Source organism: Anabrus simplex, chromosome 1 (assembly GCF_040414725.1).
Source record: "Anabrus simplex isolate iqAnaSimp1 chromosome 1, ASM4041472v1, whole genome shotgun sequence".
NCBI lineage: Eukaryota > Metazoa > Arthropoda > Insecta > Orthoptera > Tettigoniidae > Anabrus > Anabrus simplex.
Window position 1 is genome coordinate 1,497,336,378 of NC_090265.1, and position 24,162 is coordinate 1,497,360,539.

At 37.7% G+C, this 24,162-nt stretch overlaps 1 protein-coding gene across 1 annotated transcript in view; it reads left to right on the forward strand.

Moving 5' to 3' along the window:
- Positions 1-24,162, forward strand: part of LOC136858442 (uncharacterized) — a 257,510-nt gene that overhangs the window by 206,066 nt on the left and 27,282 nt on the right. The window contains exon 12 of the mRNA XM_067137987.2: positions 16,771-16,943. Within this exon, the coding sequence (XP_066994088.2) occupies positions 16,771-16,943 (173 nt within the window). The remainder of the gene's footprint in view (positions 1-16,770; positions 16,944-24,162) is intronic.

A 24,162-nucleotide genomic window follows, 5' to 3' on the forward strand; every position in this document is an offset into this window, starting at 1 on the left:
TAATTTTAAGAGAAATAAATTCCTCAGCTTCTTGTATGGACAACTTACTAAATTTCTTCAAGTAACTGCATATTATGCTTATGGTTTCTTTAATGAGGATACCTGGATACATGTTTCTGATGTCGAATGAATGGATTGTGTGGCGGGACTGAAAAATTTTTTAAGACTGTGTACTAATTCTAGTGTGTTTTTGATGGATTTTTTAGCTTGAAAGTTAAAATTTTTCTTCAAAAAAAAGTCGTGTAAATTGTGAAGTGTTGCAGAGTGGGCTTGGTCTGTAAATAATTATGGGTCTCGTGGGGACGTCTATCTTAGATAATGCCTTGTAATACAATAAAAGAAACGACTAAGTAGTCGCTGGGCTAGCTCGCAGAATAGCCCTCAGTTGCGTTACAATTCAACCCAGACTGGATACATACAAAAATCAAAACAAAACATAATACTGTACACATCAATAACAGATAAATAAATTAACTTGCCTGTAATGTATCCCGACCGGAATAGTAAATCTAAACCAACATGGAAAACTCTGGGCTCCAGAGATCTGTTCAAGAATTAAATGCCAACATGCAGAAGAGTAAGTTAATAGGATGCTGCACTAATTTACTCAAATGAACCAGATACTTAAACTCACAAAATATATTGATAGACATGAACCAAGACCACTGAATATTGCACACACAAGAAACAATAAATAACAGGTAACTTACTTTAAAAACAGGCCCAGTCCTGCTTCAAGAGATAATAAATGAAACGGGTGCAAGGAGGCAGTAGATTTAGTAGCTACTAGAAATAAATGGAACTAATACCCAATCTGACTGAAAGAAAAGCTCTTCATTTAGAGGAAAATATTTATTTAAACTAAATAGAAATGACAATGAGTTTACTAAAGACAGATTATTTATTTATTTATTTATTTATTTATTTATTTATTTATTTATTTATTTATTTATTTATTTATTTATTTATTTATTTATTTATTTATTTATTTATTTATTTATTTATTTATTTATTTATTTATTTATTTATTTATTTATTTATTTATTTATTTATTTATTTATTTTATTTTTATTTTTTGTTTGTTTGTTTGTTTGTTTGTTTGTTTGTTTGTTTGTTTGTTTGTTTGTTTGTTTGTTTATTTATTTATCACAAGATACAGCTACACTAAACAAATTTGACTTGTACTGTCAACAGACTAATTAACAAATCTAAACTTTAATGATAAAATATAACAAAAATAACAAGATCAGGTTTACAGCCTACTAATAACAACCACCTTGAGAATGTCCATGTTCATAGGAAATTCGTCGTGGGTCAAGATGATGGTATAACCAATTCACATTAACTTATCCGTAAGATGCTATTTACATCCTTCTCAAATATGCTTTTATTTGATGCTGTATCAAGCTCTTGTCTGCTATGAATAGTGATAAAGAGAGTTGGGAGGCGGACGAGGAAAGATTGTTGAAGTATCGAGTGCTGAGTGTGCAGGATGAGGAGAAAGTCTTTGATTCTGGTGGAGCGGGAAGGAACACAGAAAGAGAAGAACGAGACAAGATGTTCCAAGCGGTAATGCTCTTTAATGATCCCATGGAGGATATTTAGGTCAGCTATACCTGTCGCCTGATGTGCAGGGATGACACATTTATTGCCCTTAATACCTGCTGCGTAGACAGATTTCTGAGCTTGGGGTTTCTGTTCCTAACAGTTGCAGCAAAGGACAACGCTCCTTTGTCTAACAGGTTAATATTGGAGCGGGGTCTGTTGTCCAAATTGGAGAGCAGTAGTTCAAGAGAGGTTGAATGATCATGAGGAAGAAGTGACAAAGAGCCGTGGGATCAGAAATTTCTATGAAGCAGTAGAGAATGCCTAGTAATTTCATAGTCTTGGTTGTATATGTTTCCATGTGGTTCTTGAATTGTAATTTTGTATTTAATATTACACCTAAGTCACGCTGTTGCTTAACCTTGGCTGTGGGCTTGTCGAGTAGGTAATATGATGTCGGTAGAGGAGATTTACGTAGTTTTGTGATCATGTGGCTGCATTTTTGTTGATTGGGAATAAGTTTCCAAGTACAGCACCAGTTCGAGAGGACTTTAGGTGAGGACTGTAGAAGAGCTGCATCTGCTGGATTCCTGATCTCTTTAAATATCTTGCAGTCATCAGCAAAAAGTAGGGTATTTGCTGTTTCGTTGAGTTTGGACAGCAGATCGTCCATAAATAAGGAAAACAGCAAGGGGCCAAGAGCACTGTCTTATGGACACCGGAGGTGACTGGTAACCATGAGGATGTTGTGCCTGATATTACCACTCTCTGCAAACGGTTATGTAGGGAGCCACCAAGAAGGGTCAGAAGACTGCCATATATATTTAATCGTTCAGAGAGTTAATAGAGCACCAGTGTGTGGTCTACAGAATCGAAAGCTTTCGAAATGTCTACGTAGCAGATATCCAGCTATGATTACCTGCAGTGGCATATGATGCAAAACTATGTAGAGTGGCCAGGTTTGTTAGGCAAGAGCTACTTTGCTATTTGCTTTACGTCGCATCGACACCGGCATTTGCCAGGTCTGAAAATGGGAAGCCACGGAAAACCATCTTCAGGGCTGCCGACAGTGGGGCTCGAACCCACTATCTCCTGATTACTGGATACTGGCCGCACTTAAGCGACTGCAGCTATCGAGCTTGGTAGGCAAGAGCCACCTGGTAGAAAACCATGCTGGTTGATTGAGATACAGGTCGAGGTGAATGCGAGGAGACGCTGGTGTATAATTTTTTCAAAGCTAAAGGATAATGTGGGGAGAATAGGAATTGGTCGGTAAGATGAAACATGAAATTTGTTGCTTGATTTGAGAAGTGGGACAATATTTGCCTGTTTCCAGGTCATAGGAAAATAGCTCATAGCAAAACATCTGTTAAATAATTTAGAGAGAGTGACATAAAGTTTGGTGGCAGTAATTTTCAAGAAAAGAGGAACTGTAGTGTTGGGACCAGCAGTTTTGTTGGTAATGATAATAATTTCGTATGGCTATTTCTAGCCAAGTGCAGCCCTTGCAAGGCAGACCCTCCAATGAGGGTGGGGGGCATCTGCCATGTGTAGGTAACAGCATGTTATTGTGGTGGAGGATAGTGTTAGGTGTAGTGTGTGAGGTGCAGGGATGTTGGAGACAACCCAAACACACAGCCCCCGGGCCATTGGAATTAACCAGTGAAGGTTAAAATCCCCGATCCGGCCAGGAATCGAACCCTGGACCCTCTGAACCGAAGGCCAGTATGCTGACCATTCAGCCAACGAGTCGGACAGCTTTGTTGGTATGAAGAGTTTGAAGAAGGTTATGAACTTCATTTGATGTGGTAGGTATGCTTGATAGGGTTCTGTTTGAAACTGTACCTACGGGAGAGAACAATTATTTTTGTGAGGGAGGGGAGAAATTAAAGAAATACCAGTTGAACAGTTTGTTGCGATTGGTGGCGTCTGCTGTTGCATTGTTGTGCTTCACGCTGACAAGAATCTGCTCCGTCCTTCTCCTTGTGTTGATGAGACTCCAGTAGCGCTTGGGATTGCTCCAGACATTTTCAGTGACTGTGTCTATGTGTATTTTGTAATCTCTTCTGACCATAAACCTTGCATGGCGGCAGATTTTAATGAATGTAGATTTTAATGAATGTATTCTGAGTGTGTGGGAGAGAAGTCTTTCCACAAGCGCCAAGCTCTCTTCTTATTATTTCGTATCAGTTTGGTCTCCTGTGATATTCAGTGTTGATATTTGCTGGTAATAGCCCATTGTGCAGGTATGAAGTCTTTAATTGCAGCTTCAGCCAGTCATGCAGCAGGTCAAGAGCTGATTCAATATCAGCTATTTTGAGAAGGCTCCAGGGAAGGCATTCCAGGGCATGACAAATTGTAGGCTAGTTGGCACAGTGCCAGATGTAAGTAGAGCGGGAAAATGTCCTGCTGTGGAGCTTTAAAGAGGGGTGGGGTAGGAAGAATGTAGCATCAAAGGACTGGTGGTTGCAGAGAAAAAGGTTTCTGCCTGGGGTTATTGTTTTAAGTTCTAATGAGGAGAGCATGAGGTCCAGGATTACAACCAGAGGGTAAGATGAACCTTCACTGAAGTACAAGGTATGAGCCTTTTAAGAACTCAAGATTAATAAATTTCTTTAAAAAATAAAAACTTTCTGACTTGAAAAAAGAAAAATTAATTTAATGGGAAATACAGTAATTGAATTTCAATGTAATTAACCTAAGGAGGTAATATTCGCATGAACTGAGATAATCTGAAGATAGTATCAAATTTTAAAGGTTCACTTTCCTTTTGAACTCGCACAAATGAAGTAAATGATTAATTAATTAATTGGTATTTAACTTGAGAACAGATTGTAGCACAGTAAATCACAATTAAAGTAACTGTAACTTCACAAGAAAAGCAGGAAAGAAATGGTCAACACCTTCAGCCATCATTAAATCAAATCCATAAATATCATCATAATCATTCCAAAACAAAGAAAGTCTCAAACAATCAGCAATAGAAATCAAGGCCTCGCCCACTTTTACAAGGAACAGCAGGGGCCATGCAAGACATGAACATAATAAAAAAAAACATTAAAGCATGTCTGAATATGAAAAGAAAAAGGGGTATTCAGTTAATAATAATCTTCAAATTACCTAAGTTCGCAACCACTGAGTAATTAATTTTCTTCCTGAATAGTTACATTAATGAAAGAATAAGGAGGAGGTAATCTTCTAGAAACAATAAATGGAATTGGTTACTATCATAGGTGATCATGTACATGTGTTCAGCCTTAATATGGACTAGTTGACAACACAAGCTATCTCAATACAGCATAATATATTATAGTATTTAAGATTTCCTTCACATAACAACAATAATAAGGTAATTACCTAATAGTACCAAAATAGGATTTTTGCCTAACCAATGTGTGATTTTGATTTAGAGTGTTAAGTTAATGCACAGGAAAATGGGAAGAGTAGGAACAGCAAACTGAACCCAAAAAATTGGGACTAAAACAAACACAAGTATCCTTGGTAAACACGGAGATGCAGATTATTACAGTAAACAAACATGAAGTTGTTATGCAACACAAGATATGCAATTGAATTAGCAGGTGCATATTATACATACAGAATTACAACGTTTAAATAAATTCTTAAATGAAGCTCAATTTTGACTTTTAACTGAAGAGTTGGATTCCAAAACGCACTAAGTCAATTTTCTGTTATTTTGCATTTTGCATTTGTTGTTGTTTAGAAGGCATAGATGTATTATTTGAGAGAAAGATATTTGCCAAGTGGTTCTTAGTCATGTAGATAATGAGGTGGAAAAATTGAGATATTCTCCAAACTGTGATAAGGCAGTTGATGGAGAAAAAAAAAAAAAAAATCCAGTTTCCAGTCATTTGACCAAGTCAGGAATGGAATGAATGAAGCCCCCATCTAGGGACGAGGATAGGAATTGTGCCGGCTGCCGAAGCCTGTCGCACTCCTGGGACAATGATTAATCAATGACAGATGAAATGATAGTGGAGAGTGTTGCTGGAATGAAATATGATAGGTAAAACCAGTGTACCCAGATAAAAACTTGTCCCGCCTTTGTGTTGTCCAGCACAAATCTCATGGGAAGACAGGGGTTCAGAACTGGTTAACACCAGTAAAGAACCATTTGCAATGTGTATTTCTCTTGCCTCCTTTTTATTTAATGGTTTTACTATTATTTTCAATGTCTAACATTTTAAGATCTATGATGATGTTCATTAAGTGGTGGCCTTTATCATATATCTGTTCACAGAAAGCTGAGTGTCTGTTGCGTCTAATTACATTTTTGTGTTCTTGGAACATGGTGTGATAATTATGTTTCGTTTGCTCATGAAAAGAAAAGTAATGAGTTTGGAGATTAATAACACCGCAATATTCAGAGCCTGTCCTGGCGTCTCTGCCATCAGAAAGCATATAGACTGAAGGAATTTGAAATTAAATAGATAGCTCATTGATCATGAACCAGAGGTCGGCCTCCATATTTGCTCTCTTTATTAGCCCAGCTCCTTTCCTTTCAACATCTATGTCATAACGCTACTCAAGGTCTCCACGTTTCCATACTGAACTGGGAATCGTGACGTTAATTCAAATTATGATCTTCACAAGACCACATTGTTGGCTTCAAAACCACCTGAATTAAGCCTGTTAATTACCGCAACGTAAGAGATAACACTGATAACATATGAGGCCTTATGATTTATGCACTTCAAGCTGGACTATTCTCTTGTTTATCAAGACTCAACAACTGGGATACCTTCTCAAAAATGTTATGTTTTACAGTCACACACGCACACACCACATCATTTCAACTGGTTATAATCTAACAGTGACTTTATATGTGCTGTTATATGTTTTAGATGGTTATACGCACCAGACCCTCATCATTTTAATGTTATATTTAAAATTTGTCTTAGTTGGTGCATTTAAATGTTGTATATCAATACACCTTATGTTCTACAAACCTCAAGCTGGACTACTTTCTCGTGTATCGTACCCTAACTATTGTTACTTTCTCTGTTTTGATTTCATTGTTTTAACTTTTGACAATTTAGCTTTCAACATTAATTCCTGTATTTGCTGTCATGTGTTTTATATTTCAACTAGTCACAGTTTAACATTTGTCTTGTAGGTGCTATCATGTGTTATATATTGCTATTTGATAAGTTGCATTTTGCTCAATTGATTTGTTGGCTGATGATGACGCGCAATGAGCGTCGAAACTAGTACCAACCTTCTCTAGACGTTATGTGATATATATTCATATCAATAAACATTCATGGTATTGAAAAGGTGGACCTTTAACATTTTCATTTTACTACAACATTACTTAGAATTCAAACGAACACCATCGGTCGAGGTGTTAGCGCAGCGCTCACGACTTCACAAATAAGCAGTCTAGGTCACTCTGATGACAACTTGGCAGCCGTTAACAGCACTATTCGATTGTTGACATATCACCGGTCAGTTAGATAGCAGTGGCCAGATAAAATCTTTTGTTAGTGCTGTGCTCCCCCCTCGACCGATCTTGGGTTAAGGCCTCATTTCAAGAATTTCTTAACAACATTGAAGAAAGTGTATAATTTTATGAATATTTGTATTTTAGACTTTATTAAGGCCTGATATTAAGAATTTCATAACTACTTTCAACCATTTCGCACTTTTCCAACTTTTCCTTCACATTCATATGTAAGTTAATTATTATAGTGACATTCAATCTGTTTAAGACCCAAAAGTTTCCTCTAGTGTATAAACTCACGACTACTTGTATTTTAAACTTCATTAAGGCCTCATTTCAAGAAATTAACTACATTCAAGAAAGTGTACAATTTTACGAATATTTGTATTTTAGACTTATTAAGGCCTGATATTAAGAATTTCATAACTACTGTCAACCATTTTGCACTTTTCCAACTTTTCCTTCACATTCATATGTAAGTTAATTAGAATCAGGTACCTGATTAATCAACTTTCAGTTTGAGATTAAGGCTGAAGATGCCCATAATTAAAGGGTGAAACATGTCCCTATAATTTTATTTAATTCATTATCTTTTTTATGTATTGAACAGGTGGATTAAATAAACTTTAATATTTATTTGACTTCATTGTACATTTCAATACGGACCTAAATATGAGAATTATAACATGTAACATACCACTTAGTCGAGCAGCTCATCTCTTTTGTCGGAAATCGCCCAGAACAAATCAAGCTGCTTTTCTTTGGATTTTTTCCAGTTCCTGAATCAAGTAATCCTGGTGAGGGTCCTATACACTGGAACCATACTCTAGTTGGGGTCTCACCAGAGACAAATATGCTCCCTCCTTTACATCCTTAATACAACCCCTAAATACCCTCATAACCATGTGCAGAGATCTGTACCCTTTATTTACAATCATATTTATGTGATTACCCCAATGAAGATCTTTCCTTATATTAATACCTAGGTATTTACAATGATCCCCAAAGGGAACTTTCACCCCATCAACACAGTAATGAAAACTCGGGGGATTTTTCCCATTTGTAAAATTCACAACCTGACTTTTAAGCCTGTTTATCGTCATACCATTGCCTACTGTCCATCTCACAACATTATCGAGGTCATTTTGCAGTTGCTCATAATCTTGTAACTTATTTATTACTCTATACAGAATAACATCATCTGCGAAAAGCCTTATCTCTGATTCCACTTCTTTACATATGTCATTGATGTATATAAGAAAACATAAAGGTCCAATAATACTGCCTTGAGGAATTCCTCTCTTAATTATTACAGGGACCTACTCTAATTCTCTGTTCTATTTTCTAGAAACAGAGCCACCCATTCTGTCACTATTTTGTCAAGTCCTACTGCACTCATTTTTGCCACTAGTTTCCCATGATCTACGCTATCAAATGCCTTAGACAGGTCAATTGCGATACAGTCCAATTGACCTCCTGAATCCAGGATATCTGCTATATCTTGCTGGAATCCTACAAGTTGAGCTTCAGTGGAATAACCTTTCCTAAACCCAAACTGCCTTCTGTCAAACCATTTATTAATTTTGCAAACATGTCTTATATAATCAGAAAGAATGCTTTCCCAAAGCGTACATCAATGCATGTCAAACTGACCGGCCTGTAATTTTCAGCTTTATGTCTATCACCCTTTCCTTTATATACAGGGGCTACTATAGCAACTCGCCATTCATTTGGTAAAGTTCCTTTAATCAAACAAGTACTTCAGATATGGTACTATATCCCAACCCATTGTCTTTAGCATATCCCCCGAAACCTTATCAATTCCAGCTGCTTTTCTAGTTTTCAACTTGTGTATCTTACTGTAAATGTCATTGCTGTCATAGGTAAATTTTAATACTTCTTTAGTATTAGTCAACTCCTCTATCTGGACATTATCCTTGTAACCAACAATCTTTACATATTGCTGACTGAATACTTCTGCTTTTTGAAGATCCTCGCATACACAGTCCCCTTTTCATTAACGATTCCTGGAATGTTCTTCTTGGAACCTGTTTCTGCCTTAAAGTACCTATATATACTCTTCCATTTTTCACTAAAATTTGTATGGCTGCCAATTATGCTTGCCATCATGTTATCCTTAGCTGACTTCTTTGCTAGATTCAATTTCCTAGCAAGTTCCTTCAATTTCTCCTTACTTCCACAGCCATTCCTAACTCTATTTCTTTCCAACCTGCACCTCCTTCTTTGTCTCTTTACGTCCCTGTTATAATATAGTGGATCTTTACCATTCTTTACCACCTTTAAAGGTACAAACCTATTTTCACATTCCTCAACAATTGCTTTAAACCTATCCCAGAGTCTGTTTACATTTTTATTAACCATTTTCCACCGATCATAGTTATTAAAAACTCCCTCATGCCTGTTTTATCAGCCATATGGTACTGCCTAATAGTCCTAATTTTAATATCTTCTTTTCTTTCACATTTATTTTTGATTACCACAAAAACAGCTTTGTGATCACTAATACCATCTATTACTTCGGTTTCTCTATAGAGCTCATCTGGTTTTACCAGCACCACATCCAGAATATTCTTCCCTCTAATTGGTTCCATCACTTTCTGAATCAGGTGCCCTTCCCATATTAACTTATTTGCCATTTGTTGGTCATACTTCCTGTCGTTTGCATTACATTCCCAATTGACATTTGGTAAATTGAGATCACCCACTACAATCACATTCCTTTCCTTATCATTTCCCCACATATTTGATTATCTTATCAAATAATTCTCTGCCGGGCTGAGTGGCTCAGACGGTTAAGGCGCTGGCCTTCTAACCCCAACTTGGCAGGTTCGATCCTGGCTCAGTCCGGTGGTATTTGAAGGTGCTCAAATACGACAGCCCCGTGTCGGTAGATTTACTGGCACGTAAAAGAACTCCTGCGGGACTAAATTCCGGCACCTCGGCGTCCCCGAAGACCTTAAAAAGTAGTTAGTGGGACGTAAATCAAATAACATTATTATTACAAATAATTCTGAATGAGCATCTGCGCTACCCTTTCCTGGTCTGTACACTCCAAGGACATCAAGTTGCCTATTATCTTTAGAGATGAGTCTTACCCCTAGAATTTCGTGTTTGTCATCTTTAACTTTTTCGTAGCTTACAAATTCTTCTTTCACCAGAATGAATACTCCCCCTCCTACCATTCCTATCCTATCTCTACGATACACATTCCAGTTCCGTGGAAAACTTACTGCATCCATTATATTATTTCTCAGCCATGATTCAACTCTATTACAATATGTGGTAGGTATATATCTATTAAATTAATTATATTCCTTTCTTTACAATACTTCTACAGTTGAGCACTAACAGTTTTATGTCATCCCTACTTCATTTCCAGTTCCCTGTTCACTTAACACCGCTCCCTAGGCCACCCTGTTTCCCTGAATGTACCTCCCTATAACCCTTCTAAACAAATTGCGGTTTAAGTGAAGACCATCTGAGCGCAGATCCCTATCTCCTACCCACCCACTAGGATCTAGAAATCTCACTCCCAGTTTCCCACATACCGACTTGTTTGTCCAACCCTTGTTTGTCCAACCCTTGTCCCGTTTCCCTACGGGGTCGGGTATGAGGTGAGATGAATTTGTCGTGGCGGTTTTTTATGACCGGATGCCCTTCCTGACGTCAACCTCATCAGAGGAGTTAATGAGAGATGAAATGAATGACGTGATATATGATAGTAGGGAGAGGGTGAAACCCGGTGCCGGCACATAGCCTACTCCTGTCGAATAGCACCAAGGGGTCTGCTCAAGGCTTAACGTCCCCATCCGACGGACGAATCACCATCAACAGTGTCATATGCCCTCACTCCATATGAGCACTGCGGAGAGGTTTGGAATTTAATCCAGGCTTTTGGCACGCAATCTAGTGATTAGAAATTGTATACCACCACCTCCCCTACCCTGCCGGCCAACATTCTGATGGTGAAAATTTTTTCGACCAACGGGACTCGAACCGGCTAACCTCGGTGTTAGACCGTTTTTAGACTTCAGCGCCTTAACGATCATGGCCACCAGGCGGGCTTGCCACATACCGACTCCATAGTCTAATTTAAATCCCCAATCACCTTCCAGTCAGTATCCCTCCTACACAGTATTCCACTGATAACAATCTCCGCTTCCTTAAACTGCACCCGTGCTGCATTTACCATGTCCCACACAGCCCCAACTATGTTGGTACTTATACCTGCTTGTCTTACATTGTTAGTACCAATGTGAAACACTACCACCTTCTCCTTTCCCTCCTTCTCTTCTACTTTCCTCAACTCTGCCTTAACCTAATTTCTGGATAATACTCTACCCTGGTACCCTTTCCTCCACACACTTTCCCGACATGTCTAACAATAGAATCCCCCATGACCAGAGCCTCAACCCTACCCACCTCATTTGATCCCCTCCACTCCTGATCAGTCCTATCTTTCCTGACAGCTGCAGAAGCTACTTCCTCCTCCGTTTTCTCCATCCCATGACCCTGTTCCACCTGCCTTTTCCTATCCACTACTCCACATTTCCCTCTCCTACCTCTTCCATTGTTGGATATTATAGTAAGAGAAACTGGATAGCTCGTTAGGGCACACAGTATATCATAAGCCTACCCACACAAATCTCTGTCTCCATGCAGATTCTCACCACCCTCCAGCACAAATACAGGGCAGTCCCATGACCCTCACCATGAGAGCAAAACAAATTTGTGAGCTATCCACTATCCATTAGGAGATAGACACACTTAGTCATGTTCGAGGATAATGGTTACAATGATGTACAGATTTATAGAGCCCTGCATGCCATAGGAACAACAAAGCAAAGCTCACAGAATGAAGAAGCGAAGGAAACTGCCTACCTTCTTTTTATCCACAATACCACGGATCAAATAGCCAGATCCTCTGCAAGCACAATATAAAAACCGTGTTTGGCACTGTCACAAAAATTGCTCACAGTGTAGGTGAAAGAAAGGATAAATTGTCCCCAGTATTACACCCTGGGGTGTACAAAATTCCTTGTGCTTGTGGCAGAGTATACATTGGTCAAACATGGCAGTGCATTGGTACTCTTGTCAAGGAACACCAAAAAAATATCCGTCTCAACTAGCCAGACAAGTCAGCAATAGCTGAGCACTCCCTGTCATCAGGTCAGGATGTTATGTTCCAAAATGTTTGAGCTCTTACCCACACAAAACACTAGGGTCTGGGATTATACGGGAAGCAGTGGAATTATGTAAAGATCCAAATAATTTCAAGAGGGACCCTGACTATCAGTTAAGTAATATGTGGTTGTCAACCATTAAGGATTTATGTAGGTGGTTCTTTTTTCCTGTCCTTTCACTATTTTTATTTTGTCTGTTTTTTATCCAATTTTGTACTCTGCTGATCAGTAGGTGGTTCACTCTAGGCAATGTATCATACTTTGAAAACCCGTGCACACCTGTTACTGTATTATTCTTGCTTCTTTTCACTTTCATGTATTACTTCGTTGTAGCACATCCTTCTTTCTGCCTCTTCTCCCGCCTGACTGCCTCACACATTTTTCCCTTCTACACACTTTTTTTTAAAAATCCTCAGTTCTATTCTTGTCAGTCTTTCATTGCACTTTATTTTATTTATTTCTTCTGCCACATTAGGCTTTGATTCATCTGATGACCTTGCTGTTTATTTCACACTGCACATGTGTATTGAACAGGTAACATCTGAATTGGAGCTTGAAAGGCTAGCGCACAGTGAGCCATCTGGTGGTGAACGGGAGTACCACTTACAATAGACCAATGGTAAAGTATTCTCAAATTCAAACTGTCATTATTAAAGGTCTTCCTTGTGGACAGTCTCACCAAAATATAAAAGAATTTCACTGTGTTTTCTTGACTTGGCAAAAGCCCAAAAGCTATCTTATCATGTCTTGTTATTATGGGCTGTGAAAGCATAAATCTAAACTTCAGTAATAGTAAAGGTGACAAGTAGTTAAATGAGGAAATAGGTTTTTAAATACAGTATGAAACTTAGTGAACGTATGTCTGGAAGTTCATTCCATTATAAAAACCAGACACAAACCTAAAAACAAAGACATTAGATGATCTATGTTTCACCGGAAACTGATAACAAACAAGAACTGTTGATGGAATAATAAAGTTAGCGATGCACAACCTTAATGATGCAATTTATATACGGTTCGTCCCATAGTAATGTATGATAAACAGATACTAAACCAAAACTGTTCATGGAATATTCAAGATACATACAACCCTCATCATCATCATCATCATCATCATCATCATCATCATCATCATCATCATCATCACAGTCATCATTAATGTCCCACTCTAGGCACCCGGGTGTGGTTAACAAGCCTCCTCCACTCTTTTCTGTCCTTCCACTTTTCCTGCTCCATTACTTCCGCCACATCCAATCCAGCTTCTCTAATGTTCTTCCAGATCTGATCCATCCACCTTCTTCTCCGTCTTCCAACTGGTCTCTTTCCCTTAACTTCTCTTTCTAATTCCCTTCTTGCTACTCGTTCCTTTCCCATTTTTTTTACATGTCCGAACCATCTTAGTCTTGCTTTCTGTATGTTCTGTACTAATGGTTCTATATTTAGCTCTTCTCTGATTTTAATATTTTAATTCTATCTCTTCTTGTCTTTTTAACCGATGTTCATAAAAATTTCATTTCTACTGCTTGGATCTTACTATCTTGTTTCTTATTAGTTACCTGCGTTTCTAGTCTGTATGTTACAATTTGTATGAAATACTGTTTATATAATGTTAATTTCGTTCTTTTGGGTACTTTCTCATCCCATGAAAGCTCTCTGGCTTGATGATAAAATGTTGTACCTTTACTTACTCTGTTATTAATTTCAGGGTTGATTTCATTACTTCCATTAATAATGCTACCCAGATATGTAAACTGTTCTACATTCTCTAACCGTTCTCCGTCTATGTTCACTTGGCTTCTCCTTTTCTCTTTTCCACAGTGCATGACTACAGTTTTCTTTTTACTAATTACCTTTCAAAACTCCTTCAGATTTTCATTCTAAATGTCCAATCTCCTTTGTACTTCCTTTTCTCTCTTTCCCCAAATCACCACATCATCTGCAAATACCAAAGCGTTCACTTCATCACTAGTGATACTCTGTTTTACACGTTTTATGATTTCATTCATCAATATAATAAACAATAATGGCAACAGTGCACTTCCTTGCCTGAGACCATGTTTTGTATGTTTCAGAGTCACCACTTCCCACTTGTACACTGCTTTTACTCTCATACAACATTATCTTATTAATTTATGATTTTGGTACATTCCTTTTCAGTAGGCATTCCATACATGTTTTCTCTTAAGTGTATCATAAGCTTTTTCCAAATCCAAAAATACGGTTATGATTTCCTTGCTCCTTTCCAGATGTTTCTCCATTACCTTTTGCACTGTAAATATCAAGTCTATTGTTGATCTATTTGGTCTAAAGCCATATTGGTCTTCCTCTAACTATGTTTCTGTTGTATCCCTCAGTCATTTGTCTATGACTTTCTCCGTTATTTTTAGCCCATGTGATAATAGGATTACACCTCTATAATTTTCACATTTCTTTCTATTTTCTTTTTTGAACAATGGTACAATGCTTCCTTCTTGCCAGTCTTCAGGTATTCTTTCATCTTTCCATATGGCATTGAGGACTCTGTGTAGCAACTGTAGTCTAATGCTTGCTGCTGCCTTAATCATATCAGCAGTCTTTTCCACTTGCTTTACCTTTGGTCATTGCTTTTACTGCCCTTTCAAGTTCCAACCATGTTATCGGGTTCTCTTCTTTTTCTCCATTTATTATTGCCATTTTCTTATCTCCTTCTTCCTCTGAGCAGTCATTCTCATTATAAAGTTTTTCAAAATACTTTGCCATCATCTTCTGTAGACCCTTTTCGTCATGTACTATGGATCCATCTTCCCTCTCTAATGCCTTGATTTTTTCTTGATTTATTCTTTTCGATTTTATTACTCTGTATAATAGTTTTTGATTTCCTTGACTATCTTGCTCAATTTTGTTGGTAAACTCTCCCCAACATTTCTTCCTTCACACACCTCTTTACTTGTAGTTTCAATCTTTTATATTCCACATGTAACCTTTCTATCTTATTCTCATCCCTCTGATGCATTTTTTGTTTTTCCTTATCTATTCCTTTCTTTCTTCACTTTGTTCCTTTCTTTTATTTCTTTTTTTTATTTTGTCTGTCCACCACCTTGTGTCCTTTCCCTTAACCTTTGCTTTTCTTTTTCCCCCCGCATACCTCTATTGCTGCTCCCACAAAAATCTGTCTTAAATTGTCCTACTCTTCTTCTCCACTTTGTATTTCTGTGTTAGGCAACTTCCTTTTTATACAATCTTGGAATGCCATTCTTTTATCCTCCTCTTCCAATTCCCAAATCCTGATCTTTAGTTTCTTCTTCAATACAATTTTAGGGATTTTTACTTGTTTTAATTCTACAATCAATAATCTGTGATCACCTTCCATACTTTCACTGGGGATTATCTTGTATCTTATTATATTGTATTTTCCCCATTCTCGGTCTGTTATTATAAAATCAATGAGTGTTCCATACTGTCCATCTCAACTGTATCGGCTGATCTTATGGCTATTCCTCTTCATAAACCATGTATTCTTTACTATCAGGTTATTTCTGATACAAAAGTCCAATAGTTTCTCTCCATTTCATTTCTATCGCCATACCCATGTGGGCCCAGAACATTCTCATATCTCATTCTATCGGTTCCCACATAAACATTCAGATCTCCCATTATCATGATCCCATCTTCAACAATATGTGTTTCCAGTTCATTGAGGAACTATTCTTTCATTTACATACTCAACTTCAGCTATTGGTTCAACATTCTAATTCACTACAAATCCCACTCCATTTCTTTTCTCTTTACGGTTACCCATCCAGTACAAGGTGTACCCCTCTCTTAGTTTCTTCATTCCTTTCCCTTTCCATTTTACTTCACTTAATCCCAGGATGTTGAGTTTCTGTCTCTCCATTAGGTCACTCAATTCATTTACCTTCCCATTAATTGTTAAAATATTTATTGTTCCAAATTAGATTTTTGCACTTGTACGAACATCAGCATTGCTATCATACTGTGCAACTGTAGTCAGAGACTTTTCCATTTTTAAACTTACATCTGAGGCTTGTATTGTAGTTGACAGCAAGTACACATTTACTCATCTCCTGACCTGCTAAGTCTCACGCATCTGAGGATTTTCTTTCGGGGCTTACTCCCTTAGCCTTCGGAGATCCCTCTTCTGCACAAGGCAGTGGTTTCTTTTTTCTAATTTTCCCCAGAGAGGATGGGTTGCCTCATCCACCATCTTCGCCATTCCGAAAGTCTCCTTCTCTTCTTAAGATGCTGTTCAGGTCTTCACCCATAACCCTGGGCATGGGTTCCACGTTATACCCCGTGAGACTGGGTCCCTGCCTGAACTTAGCTCTCCTTCACACCAGCCTACTGATGTGGAGGATACCCACCCCCGCAACGTGGATGCTCCAGACAAGAATTACTCAAGTGAAGGATAGGGAAGATGACCCTATCTCCCTTGAGCCGGGTTACACAACCCTAATGATGGCATTTATATAGTTACAATAAGTTGTGGTTTTGTATAAAAATACAGAAATGAGGTTACTTTGAAATCTTTCTTAATATAGTACTATTTCTTTCCCATAGGTTGGCTCAGGCTCATGCTAGATTCATGTTCCGAGATCAGGTGACAGTTCAGGATGCTGTAGTGGCAGTCTCCTTAGTTGAATCTTCCATGCAAAGTGCTGCTCTCTTGGGAGGAATAAATGCTCTCCATACATCATTCCCTGAAGATCCAACACAAGAATACAAAATTCAAGGTAAATAGAATTATATTTTCATTCTGAATCATAAAGAACATTAACTATGAATTAATTAATCATTAATTAGTTCATAATATATTGAATCAGCAGATAAGAATTTTGAATGAGAATAAGCATGAAGATTATTTTATTTTATGTATTTATTTAGTGTATGGCTAATATCACATTACAACAATTGAACTAGAAAATAGAATATTAATACTGGATAACCAACAAACGGAAAAGAAAAAGTTCCTTAACTAATACGATAGATATTTACAATAAAGATACATTTGTATTACATTGAAAAATAAGACAGCTAACAGGAGTGGAATAAGGAAATAACTTATCTACACCGGATATAATTAAAGTTATTTATAACTAAATACGTTCAGTTTTTCTACAGAATCGCAGGGTAATGTCTAAATTTTGAATGTAGTCAGTTGCTCTTGTAGTTGCCATAAGATCTCAGCTGGGTCATCAAGAAATGATCTCAGATGTCATTCTTGAACTACTATATATGCTGGACTGTTTATTTTTCTGCACCGCAATTGCAGTTTGGAGAGGATATTCCGCTCCATTTATGCAACAAGTCCACACACCTGCCACAGTTGGTCCTTATCCTATTGAGAGCAGACAGTGTTCTTTGATTTAAACCAAATCCTGGTGGTTTTTAAGCTGTTGGGGTGTTGCAGTGGTTTACAATATTTTCTTCCATCGGTCATTGACATTATATGTGTGTGTTCAACAAGCGCACTTCCATTTCTGAGGTGAGGATGATGGGAATGAAGCCTGTTTCTGTTGACAGAAGGAGCCTTGCTTATCATACGAATGGAGGAGGTATGTGGCTGAGAATAGGTAACCAGAAAGTTGGAGTAGGTCTGATCATTCCTCTTATAATGTGCTAAATTTGATTGAACACTTCAGTAAAATCGGAGTGCAGTATTCTGCCACAGGGTAGACTAAACCAAGAGTAGAAGTCCTGATTGTTGAAGCTCTGGAATCCCAAGTTGAACCACAGAGTTTTTGCAAAATGTTGTTTTTAGTTCAGATCTTTGCAGTTGTTTTAAGATGTCGCCTGTACTTGTCAGTTGTATCATGTTTAACCCCAAGATATTTTGAGCACACGGTGTAGGAAAGTAATGTCTTCAAATACGATCCTAAGTTTTCTATTGGCCAACTTGTTATTTCATAGGTTCCAAGAAGGACATTACAGAAATCATTAATCCATTCAAGTATGATTTGTTGAAATATGTTCGTGACTTACAGTACCAGTTTTTGAATGCAATTACAGCAGCTATATACAATGAATTGGAACATATTTGAAACAAAATAACAACTGGAAAGGTGTACCCTCTTCCCAGGTTTACTTTGAAAAGTCTTTTACTGTATGGAATATCATAAAACAGTTCTACACATGTAGGGACAACTTGCATTTATGGCATTCAAAAGACGATTTATTCTCTCGGACAGTACAGACTTTGCATTTTTTGGATGCAATGTTTTCCATTAAAGCTGGGGGTATTTTGGATGGAAAATGTTTTCACTGCTTTCCCTGAAGTCTTAGTGGTGTTTTACCTGGTATCTTTGGCAGCTGATTCCAAAAATAAATTAGTATCAGCATTGGTTTCCCTAGTTACTTGCTCCCAGAACGGTTCAGTCAGGAATGCATTCACAACTTGTAATTCACTAGCAGCTTCTAACTGTCTGTGAATTACGACATCAATTTCACCAATAACACTGAAAGTATCATGCTGCGGAGATTTACTCATTGGTCCCATTTCCACTTACTTTCATCTGAAATAAAACCAGAAACAGTTGGTGATACATCAGGAGCAAGCCTAACATTCAGCAGCTTTCTTACCAATAAAACTGTATTTTTTTTCATTGTCACTAACAAATTCATCACTGTCGAAGGAATTGCTGTCATTTTCAACCTAAACTTTATCTGGAGTTTCTTCTAAAAACTTTAGTATCTCTTGTTCTTTGGTTTGCTCGGAAGCTGCCATCTTGATAGACATGCGTCAAAACCACGGTTGTTTAGATATAAGTAGACCTGGGATTTTAGGCTCTAAAAATATTAGTTTTAGGCGCCTAAAATAGGCTTTTAAAACAAGTAAATAGGCTTTTAAAAGAGAAAATAGGCACTTAAATGTTTTTTTAATGTGTGGATAGGCAGAAAATAGACTTTAAAATATTACAATGTACACTTAAACTGTAACGTGATACTCTTTTACTTTAACAAACGTGGTATCCCTATTCTTAACCGAAATAACTGCAAAATTAGGACAGAATAAAAAACAATATAAAAAGTTATGTGTCAAAAAAATTATGGATTATATGATATATCATTATCAGTACTGATCTAAAACCTTAATACTAAAATCACTGTACACAATTACAGCACTGTAGGCAATCAGTAACGGTGTAAACGCGAATGGAGTATGTGTTTATTATTTGTGAGGAACATTCCTACAGTACTTTCATTCGTAGTTTGCTTTACAGTACATAACAATAATCTTCTGCAAATTTTCCACAGTAAGGCGGTGTCTTTTGTCTGTTAAAATCATTTTGAAATCAGAAAAAGAGCGCTCCATACTCACAGATGTTAGAGGGGCGTAGGGAAATTTACCTACATTTTTCAATTCAATTTCACTTGGTAAGTCTACCTTTTCCCCATCCATTACTTGGTGTACCCTTTTCAGCACTGAATAACCTGGGTTCTTCTGCAGTACACTAGACCACTTGTCTCTTATTTTATCTCCTACCTTTCCCCTAGCACATTGTATGTTATTCTCAGCTTCCTCAAATAGAGAAAATTGCTGTTTGAGACTGTTTCCTTTTTCCTCCATTTTTGTAATGACTGGAAGAAATGAAAAATTTGCCTGAATATACGCAATGTCTCTCTGAACACTGGAACAATCATTTAACAGCTCTTTGACAGACGACACACATGCAGAATTGTCCGCTAAAGGCAAATTGCCTATCACAGTCATGATTTCCTCAAGATGTTCTGCATAATACACGGCAGCTCCATCCAGGAACCCCAACGGGTGATGATTGGCTGTGGTGGAAGGGAAATGGAGGGGAGTTTCTCTCGAAACATGGCTATTCTTGATGGAACCTTACAGAACACTTTCTTCATTGTTGAAATAAGAGTATTTACTGAAGGAAACTCGGCCCTAACTGTTTCTGCGAGTCTATGAAAGGCATGGGCCATGCAAGTAACATGAATTAAAGAAGAATAGAAAGTTTTCAGCAGAGGTGCAGTGGCAATCTTGTAGGAAGCAGCATCAGAGACAAGGAGAAGGACTTTATAATCATCAACACTCTCAGGATACAACAATTGCATCCCCTTGTTGATGAAGTATGCAATGCTTTGACTATTGACTTTCTCAAGCTGTTGAGAGCAAAGAAGGTGAGCGGTAGATGCCTGATTGGGTTTCAGTTTTCCTACTATAAGGTTAGCAATGTACCTGCCCATAGAGTCGGTGGTTTCGTGCACACACAACCATATGCAAGACTCCCCAATATCCTCCCTGATTGACAAAATTACCCCATTGTAACAAATATCTAAGTAGCTTTCTTTAATGTAGGTGCTGATGGGATGTGCTGCTTGGTGTATTTCTGTAAAAAATCTCTGAAAACAGGATTATGCACAGCATTCCAGGGGATATTTGCTGCAACTAGGGCTCTAAACATATCAGCATAGAAACCATTATGGGTTGTAGGAGATATAGTTTGTGTGAGCAGAGTCTGTCTAATGTTACTTTTCATGGCTGCTTTCGCTTTGTGACTGACAGTATCTGCATGCTGCTGAAGGTGGCATTTTTTCTCATGTGAAATCTAAAACACAATAAAGTTATGTCAATTAGAAACTAAGATGATGAATAGAAAAGGTGAGCTATTGAATAAAATGTGTAATTTTGAACTATTTAAATTAAGCCATTATTACTCGAAAGTTCATTAAGAACAAGAACACTACAGTCCCCGAAGGGCCTTGGCTTTCAATAACGGTTGCTGCCCAGCTCATGGCCTGCAGATATTGGGTGGCGTGTGGTCAGCACGATACATCCCTCAGCCGTATTGCCTTGCCTCCGTGAACCTGCTCACTGTAGCTTCTCAGTTGTCCTCACGATGCTGGGTCAACACCGTTCCAGAGCTCACAGATTTCTAAATTACTGCCGATACTGGAAATCAAACCCAGGTCGCATGGGCTACGTCTCTACAATTAATTAGAAGACCCAATATCAAAACCTTAGTTTTAGATTAATATGAAATTTAAGATATATGCACATACCCGTTTATTGCAGTACTGGCAGAAAATAATCTTGCCATCAAAAGTCATCCCTGGAAATTGTACAAGCCATTGTTGTATAAGCGCACTCTTAGATGATTTCGTTTTAGGAATGATGAACTATATTCACTGAAACAGATGTTCCTTCACTGGTGACTTGACACAGTATGTCCCTTCTTACTACCCGCTCCTTGTTCTTCCCAGATAGTCCTCCCCCTCACCCCGTCACTCGACACAGTACGTCCTTTACTACCTGCTCGTTGTTCTTCTGAGCTAATCCTCCACCTCCACCGTTCACTCAGCATTCCTTTGATGACAGTTGTCTGGGAAGAACACATTTCTGTGAAAAACCCACCCTCTGCTGTTCTGCTCGTTCTAGGGATGTCCAGTGTGTGATTGTAAAAATTACAGAAGTTGAATTTTATTTTAAATGTAGAAAATAGGCATTTTAGGCACTAAAATAGTAAAATAGGCTCTAAAGGTCCAAATAGGCATTTTAGGGCACTATAAAACTCTATTAATGTAAGGGATTTATCATGAAATGTCAACATATTTAACAAAAATCATGTTATTTCGTAAGGAACGAAATAGGCATTTGTCTTAAAATCCCAGGTCTAGATATAAGATATTCCACTCACTCCTATTATTTTCATTGCAAATATTCCAAGGAAATTGCATATGTTAAACATTATGTCATCTATAACAAAGCTCTTCTAGTAATACGGAGTTGAGAAACAAAAGATAGCGTTGGTAAACATGACGGACAGATCCATCTTTGTACGGGATTGGGTTAATGAACATGAGGAAGGTATACGAGAGGATTTACAATAGACAGAAGTATTCAATCAGCAGTATGTAAAGATTGTTGGTTACAAGGATAAAGATTACAAGTGACTATTTTCATATTGACCCTATTGAAATTCAATATATTATGACCACTGATTTCCTTATCCACGATTGCTAGCTTTCCCAGCTGCAGCTCCAATTTCTCTTCGCTCAACACCTCATTTTTACACTGGGGTTGCTTATCCAACATTCTACTGAGTTGTTAGACTTAACAGGGGCTCCTCGTATAGGTCGGAAGGTGGAGAACTGAGGTGATGGAGGTTAGGAGAACTCTCTTGGTGAGTTCCTGTATTCGCAGATCAACCCCATTTTTGCCAGAGCTCAAGATATTCACAGACTTCCCCAATTGAGATATTATGGTAAATTTCAGTTTTGAAAATACAATTTCACTACATGAACATTATGCAATTCTTTAGATATTTATTTACTTCCATCTATCCGTTACTCCTGAACACTGTTACTTTGTAAGATATAAAGTAGGCTTAAGGAGCTCTGCCATAAAAATTTATTCTAAAAAGGGCTCTGCAAGTTAAGGGTAGGAACCAGTGCACTGTTTTCTTCAAAATCTAGTGCTCTACTCCATATGTTGGTACTGACATGTATGTATATTTTGTGTGGTGAGACAGATTGTATCCCATAAGCTTCTTAGAAGTATGGAGACTTGTGATCTGTTCATTATCTCGATTCTTGTGTTTTTACTTGATATCTATACCCCAAGGCACGTAAATTCATCTACATTTTGGAGGTTGTAGTTTCCAATGCCTAGTACATTCTATCTGCTCTGCTGTTGATAGACTTCTCTTCTACCAATTCTCATATGAATTTTCTTATATAATTTATTTTTGTTGCTAATAACTTTGGCTTGTCTAATTCTTCAGCAATAATTGTTAAGTTCTTAACAAAAGCGAGTTCCTACCTTGATCCCAATGTTTGAGTTTCTGATGTGCTGCCCACTTCTTCCATTGCCGTCTTCAAGAGCAGAGGTGACATACCATCACCTTGTCTTATACTTGTGTTTACTGAAAAACCTGAAGATAATTCTTTTGTGCCAGGGCTAAAGTGTGTCATATAATTATTCATAGTACAAATCATTGATATTTTATTTTCAGCAGTTAGCAAAAGAAAATGATTATTAAAATAAATCAATTTTCTGGACTATATTGTTTTTTTTGCAACTTGCTTTATGTTTTACCAACACAGACAGGCCTAGGAGTGGGCAACAATGGGATAGGAAAGGCCTAAGAGTGGGAAGGAAGTGGCCGTGGCCTTGATTAAGGTACAGCCCCAGCATTTGCCTGATGTGAAAATGGGAAACCACAGAAAACCATCTTCAGGGCTGCCGACAGTGGGGTTGGTGTCTCTGTTTTTAAAACTTGAAACTTCTGTCCTGAAATCTAGCTGTTTGTGACTTACTTTCTCACTGTTTAAGCTAACATTCTTTGTTATATTCCCAATACTTTACCAATGACTGAGAATAAATATCTCATCTGTTGTATTCTTTTGGTGAAACCTGCCTGGTGTTCTCTTATAGTTGTTTCTGCATAGCTTTCTAAGAAAGAATAAAGGCCTTACAGGAGGTATTCAATAGCAATATGCCCTTATAAATGCTGCATTCTTGTCTGTCACCTTTTTATGTATGGATATAACAATAACTTGGTTCAAATCCTGAGGTACCACTTCTTTCTCCAAGATTTCAATAATTAGTTTATGCACTATATTGCTAAGTTTCCTCCCATGTGCCTTAAAAACTTCTGCTGTTATCTCATGTTCTCCTGGAGTTTTATTGTCCTTGAATTCTTATATAGTCTTTCTTATTCTTACCTCTTGTAGAGGTGGGTGTGTGATTAAGGGTTATGTGGATTGATGACTACAACAAAACGAGAGCAGAGAAGAAAACAGGCAGCGGAGATGAAATTCCTAAGAGGTATTTAGGGCAAGATCAGAAAGGATAGAATTAGAAATGAAAAGATAAGGAAAAGGACAGGAATCTTGAAACTTTAAGACAGGATAAAAACAACAAAGCTAAAGTAGTATGGGCATATGATGAGAATGGGCGAAGAGAGTGTGCCAAAAAAAGCTTCAGAGAAGTTAACA